We start from the raw sequence: 7,038 nt of genomic DNA, 5'->3' as shown, positions 1-7,038 counted from the left end.
ATACTCACAACCAGAACACGCAATGGGGAAATCAAAAGGTACGGGGAACAAACAAGGCATAGAAACAAAACAACCGATACAGACATGGGAAATACGAGGACTATAAATACATAGAACCAGACTAGGACCAGGTGACAACACTGATGACAAGGGTGTGCCAGACGAGGTAAAACCAGGACAACAGACAAGCTGGGCGGGATCAAGGTGCAGGGAACAACATAGACACGAGGGAACAGGGAAACCGGAGTGACAGATAGGAGAGGGAGCGTAGCCCTACGTGACACACATCAAACATGCATTCTCATATTAAAACGAAACACCCTTCAATTACAATTCAGCAGGTGCTCCAAAAGTCCTGACTCAGTTACCACTTTAATTGGAGCTTTTGCCAAATACAAAAAATACAAAAGAGATAGAAGGCGATTACAGCAATATCTGAAGTTTCTGCTTATTGTAGGGAGTCTCTAATCAATGAGGATTAAGACTTGCTTATTTAGTGAAAATTGGGGTGCTATGAGGTCTTTTCAAATTTCTTTAATGACTTTAGGGAAGCGGTTAACTGACGTTATCACTTGATAGCTAGTAAGTACCTTTCTGAAGAGAACATTTACTGTACAACATACAGGGGGCGCGCTGGTGATAGGTATTGTGTGTTTGTAACGTAGCTCGCACTACGGCGCGAGGAGGTGGACACAAATGCTGAGAAGAGCGAGATTTATTACAGGGCATACCATCATCGGAGTCGGATAACCAGTCCGGGTTCATAACGGGAGGGCAGTCAGAGTAACAAAGGTACACAGGCATACTGAACACGACGGGGAACACAGACAAACTCACGAGCAAGATGAAAACAGCGAACAGCAAGCACAAACCAACAGCATGAACAAAACCACAGATAACTAGACGGGGAAATCGCAGGGACTGATGTACATGAAACTGAAACAAGGGACAGGTGATAACAATGATACGGGGGCGTGGTAACAAACAGGGAATCATGGAGACAAACGAGCGGGCGGGATAAACAGGCATGGAACACCGACACAAGGGAATCCGGAGTGACAGCTAAGGGAGGGGCCACGGCCATACGTGACACTGTTGTTATTATAATAATGATTAATTTGACTAATATTATTAAACAATTAAATTACGATTATCTGAACTTTGCTTATTTTCACATTTATTAATTGTTCATTTGTAAAAAATAAATAAATTAAAAAACGCATGCACGCGAGCAGACAGCGCCCCAGCATTTGCCTATATTGCCTAATGGAAGGGCCGGCCCTGCATACGCACACACACACACACACACCCACACCCACACACACACACACACAATGCCTCTAAAGCTCTTGGAGCCTTAAACTGGTTTCACTATGTTTAGACATTTATCAAAAACATCCCACTTCTTTGGAAACCTTGTATAGCATATTGCATCTATTATTAGTTCTACATCTTTTATTATAGTACTGTACATTGATTATAGGGCCCCAAGCCCAATCCCCAAAGTATCTGTGTGTCAAATTTGGGGCTTTGCAGTACAGGATCTTGGCACATGCAGGAAAGAGCACTGTCAGGAATTCTGAGTTCACCTTTTGGCTTGCATTATCTGTGGCTTGACTATCTGCAGTTGTACAATTCCCCCTCTTAGGATATATCCCGTATATTAGACCTTCAGGCTACCAGGTGACATTACTCAACATTCATCATTCGTACCTCCATGACAAGTTGAAAGAGCAGCAATGAGTAACAGCCAATGAAAACACATCTTGCGCCACTGCTAATTCTGTATACAATTCTGTTTGTGTTTCTTATAATTGTTATGTGTATACAACCTACAAAAAACTGAAACTAACAGCCAAAAAGCTCTAAAAAGTTTAGAGGGCACCCTAGGTTTCAGCTTTAAAGACTAATCTTCAACAGCTGAATTGAACTTTGCCTAGCACAAAAATAGTTTTAGGATAGAACGTTTTTATATGTCTCTATAATTCTGTAAATAATGTATGAAACGTTCTATTCTATGCACAGATATAGGTACATTACTTGTCCATGAATGGACAACTGCGCTTGGGTATTCCTGTTCATCATAATATTAATACTTTATTCTAGTGAGACTTGTCCACTGGTTCACAGCCTCTTCTGTAATGCAGAGTATGTAAATCATACCCTTCCAATCCAGTCATTTCCCCCAAAAAAATATGTTCAGTTTGAGGTGATACACCCCTTGGTAAGAACCACCCTATAACATTCATGCCAAGCAAAGCTTTAGTGTTGCAGTGTATAAAAGAAGTCACTGTTATTCTCTTCATGCCACTGAGCAGCCATGGGAAAGCTTAATGTAATACTTCTGTGTTTTATGCTTTCAACAAAAATGGGATCTGCATGTGAGCTGCTACGGAAGTTTGAAATGCGAGATATGTATAAAGAAGGAGACATTATGATAGGTGGCATTTTTCCTATTTTTAACAAACAGGAGAATATTCTTGCTTCTTTTGAAAAAGAACCACACAATGCTGAATGTAAAGGGTAAGCTTAAAGCACATTTTTGTAAATAATGCAACAGCTGACAAATGTATAACTTTTTTGAACTTTTAAAATATTCGACAGATTTGATCTGCGAGCATTCCGCTGGACTAGGATGATGATGTTTGCGATAGATGAAATAAACAAAGATGATTATTTGCTACCAAACATCTCTTTGGGCTATAAAATTTTGGACTCTTGTGCCTCTCCAACAAATGTCTTACGAGCTGCTTTTACTCTGGTGAGTGGATCAGAGGAAAATTATTCTTCTTGTCATCCACCTCCTATATCAGCTCTTATAGCCGAGTCAGGATCTACCCAGTCTTTAGCTGTGGCTGAGACACTTGGACCATTCAGAGTGCCAATGGTATTTACTCAAAAAACACCAAAACACAAAACTAAATTACTTAATATTTCATGAAGGTCTTTTAGACTTGCTTCAGTGTTAATTTTATTTGTGCTTGAATAGGTAAGCTACTTTTCAACATGTGCATGTCTAAGTAACAAAAGGAAATATCCCACATTCTTCCGCACCATACCAAGTGACTATCACCAAGCAAAGGCTTTAGCTTTCCTGGTCAAGCAGTTTGGCTGGACATGGATTGGTGCTCTACAATCTGACAATGATTATGGAAGAAATGGAATTTCTGCATTTAGAAAGGAAGTGGAGTCCCTTGGGGTTTGTATTGCATTTGTTGGGACAATTCTGCGGACCTATCCCCAAAGTAAAATCCTTGACGTTGTTGAAATAATAAGACGATCAACAGTTAAAGTGATTCTTGCATTCGTGCCAGAAGGAGATCTCTACCCTTTAATGCAAGAAGTGGTGAAACAGAACATAACAGGAAAACAGTGGGTTGCAAGTGAAGCCTGGATAACGGCAGACCGACCATCCACTCCAGAGATGTTCCAATCTTTTGGAGGAACAATTGGATTTGTGGTCCAAAAGATGTCCATCCTCAAACTGGGACCAGTTCTAAAAGATATCAGTCCTTACCATAATTCTGAGTCCAGTTTTATTGTTGATTTTTGGGAAACAGTGGCAGGCTGTAGGCCTCTATCTTCAGTAAATATTTTACAGAATAGCACAAAAGTATGCACAGAGACAGAAAAAATTAATTACACAAACCAATTTTTTGACAGTACACAACTGAGAATAACTTACAAAGTCTATCAAGCAGTATATGCGATTGCACGTGCATTTCATCATGTAATATTTTGTGAAATGCCAGGGAGCAATAACTCAAGACCATGTCTTAATGCATCACAAATTACCCCTCATATGGTAAGGATGATGTTCCGGCTGCATTCTAATTAATTAACCAGTGTTAGTGCTGATAAATGAAACAATTACCTACATTGTACTCATTTTTCACAAGGTAAGTGAGCACTTAAAAAAAGTAAATTTTGTGGATGCGGTTGGAGAAAAAGTGTCCTTTGACGAGAATGGAGACCCACCCGTTTCCTATGAAGTCATAAATTGGCAGCTGAGGGAAGGGAGAGTGCAGCATATTGCAGTAGGTCATTTCAGCACCTCTGCAAATGGAACATATGAACTTGTAATTGTTGAGGACAAGATTGTCTGGAGCACAGGAAATCTGGTAATAAAAATATGTCTAATCAATCTTTTTTTCTAGTTCAATTTATTAAGTGATCTAATATGCATTCTAATATGTCAGACCCCAAGAGCTGTTTGCTCAGAAATCTGCCCACTAGGCACAAGGAAAGCTCCAATCAAAGGACTTCCTGTGTGCTGTTTTGAGTGCATCTCATGTGCTGATGGGTCTATATCAAATACTACAGGTAATCACTTTACTTATATTAGTATTCCCTACGCACTACAATTTTATCACTATTCTGAACTATGTCTTGCTGTCCTTATAGGAGCAACAGACTGCATTGCCTGCCCAGAGGAGTACTGGTCTAATGAAAGAAAGAACAGCTGTGTTATGAAAATCACAGAGTTCCTGACATACACTGAATCAATGGGGATTGTTTTAATTGCTCTGTCATTATTTGGTGCATTTTTAACTTTTGCAGCCATGGTGGTGTTCCTATATTTCAGAGACACACCAATTGTAAAAGCAAATAATTCAGAGCTTAGCTTACTATTACTTCTCTCTCTTATCTTCTGCTTCCTCTGTCCTCTCACATTCATCGGTGAGCCCACAGTGTGGTCCTGCATGTTAAGTCACACAGCTTTTGCTGTCACCTTTGCTCTCTGCATTTCCTGCATACTGGGGAAAACCATACTTGTTGTGACTGCCTTTAGAGCAACACTACCTCGAAACAAAATGTCAGGAAATTTTGGGCCTGTACAACAAAGGGGCATTGTGTGGTCATGCACAGCAATTCAAATTGTTATCTGCATTCTTTGGTTAAAGATTTCTCCTCCATTCCCAGATAAAGTTTTTGAGCTACATAATAAAAAAATAATTTTAGAATGCAACACAGGCTCTGATGCAGCATTTTATGCAGTTCTAGGGTACATTGGCCTTCTCGCTATGGTTTGTTTGATACTGGCATTTTTAGCCAGGAAGTTACCTGATAATTTTAATGAAGCCAAATACATCACATTCAGCATGCTCATATTCTGTGCAGTTTGGATCACCTTTATTCCAGCTTATGCCAGCTCTCCTGGAAAGTACACAGTAGCTGTAGAAATATTTGCAATTCTGTCCTCTTCATTTGGCTTGCTGTTATGCATTTTTCTACCAAAGTGTTATATCATTCTCATCAAACCAGAAAGAAACACAAGAAAACATGTAATGGTGAAAAATGTAAAATAAAACAAGAGATAACATATTGAACTCAAAGCATTTTGTTTCTAAAGAGGCCCATAAGTAGGGTTTTACACTAACCACACTATACACTATTACTTAATTCACTCAATTGAAAAGTACCCAATGAACTATCATGTGCTCACGGCATGTCCCGCTCGTGCAATCAGGTAATACTTACAAGCTTACAAACAATACAATATTAATAATATACGTTATAACTAACATCACATTAACGAGAATAAACAAATAAACTCATCACTACAGAGTTGCCCTGCACAAACAGAACAAACCAACTATAGAAAACAACAAGAGGTCCTCAGATGAAACCAACTAACCACTGGTTAACTCCATGGTCATGCAAAGTGGCAAAAACTATGGCTAAACAATCTTCTATTTGCATGAATGGATCCTCTAGACTCGTATTGAAATGTGCATTTTGCTCAAGCTTCTCAAATTGTGATCTCTACAAACATCTACCAAAATTAAATGAAAAACATACCTTTTGAAAATCTGCAAATAATGTCAATGGGGTATAAAGTTAATTTGCAGTCTAAAAATATTACAGAATCGTATTGCTGCCAAGAATGTAAAAAAATATATATTCTTTAGCATTTCGTTATTACGGGATCTTATGTCTTTATTACAAGAAAAATATCTAGTTATTACGAGATCTTATGTTGTTAAAACAACACTTTTCCAAATTCCCAGTATCCCCAAATGCACAACATTTTTCTCAATGTCACAGTTGATTAAATGAATCAAATTTTACTTTATGCTTGGCCTAAATGTCAGTGATAGTGTCACTTAATGGCATCGATGGCATTTCAATAAGTATTCAAACACTGCTGTCACGTTATAGCCCCTGACCCCTCCCTTTGGGCATTTATTTGTGTCGTCCGTGTCTAGTTCTAACCATGTATTTCCATGGGTGTGGGTTTATATGAGTGTGTTTGTGACCTATCCAATCTGGAATTGCCACGTTAACCTTGACTACGCCACCTAGGAAGAAAGAGTGACCTAGGAACTCAATCAAATATTCCAATTTCACCCATAGGTCCCAGATCAGGTGATGAGCAATCAAAACAGTAGTATATAATTCAAATATTTATTACAATGTCCAAAAAACACAAATGAACTGCCCTCCCGATGAATGATGCCCGACAACCCACCAAAAGTAAAATCCACAAAAGTAAAACACAACAAACTAAAATAACCAAAAATACACAAACCACATTGCCAATAAAATATAACCAACACCGCAAATCACACACTGGGTCTACCGGCAACCATCGGAGGGGACAGTCCACATAACACTGCAACTACCCAGCTGGCACACAACCGACCTTCAACATTGAAATGTGGTTGAAATATAGTTGAAATACTGTCTGTTCTTGTTTCAACGTTGAAACAACGTTGAATCAACGTTTAATGTTAAATGGTTGCGCAAACATTGAACTATTAACGGTGAATCAACATTTAATGTTAAATGGTTGCGCAAACGTTGAACTATTAACGGTGAATCAACGTAATATCTTCAACCTGCCTTTGTATTAGGCTACCATTTCAAGTTCAAAAAACACATACAATAAAAAAGTACAAACAACACTTTGGCATTGACTGAGGGTTTTGAAAGAGGTATTAATTATTATTATTATTATTAGTAGTAGTAATAATAATAATATAATTTTTTTTTTTATTAATTCGTCCAAAAACATCGTCAAAAACAGGCAGGTAT

General features: G+C 38.4%; 1 protein-coding gene across 1 annotated transcript; it reads left to right on the top strand.

Moving 5' to 3' along the window:
• Positions 1–2,434: 2,434 nt before the first annotated feature.
• Positions 2,435–5,309, top strand: olfcn1 (olfactory receptor C family, n1). The gene is made up of 6 exons (XM_076997343.1): positions 2,435–2,523; positions 2,605–2,887; positions 2,990–3,562; positions 3,900–4,022; positions 4,200–4,323; positions 4,408–5,309. The coding sequence occupies exons 1-6, from the start codon at positions 2,435–2,437 to the stop codon at positions 5,307–5,309; spliced, it is 2,094 nt and encodes a 697-aa protein (XP_076853458.1).
• The last annotated feature ends 1,729 nt before the right edge of the window (positions 5,310–7,038 follow it).

This window comes from Brachyhypopomus gauderio, chromosome 2 (assembly GCF_052324685.1).
Source record: "Brachyhypopomus gauderio isolate BG-103 chromosome 2, BGAUD_0.2, whole genome shotgun sequence".
Classification (NCBI taxonomy): domain Eukaryota; kingdom Metazoa; phylum Chordata; class Actinopteri; order Gymnotiformes; family Hypopomidae; genus Brachyhypopomus; species Brachyhypopomus gauderio.
This window is presented reverse-complemented; position numbering and strand designations above follow the sequence as displayed.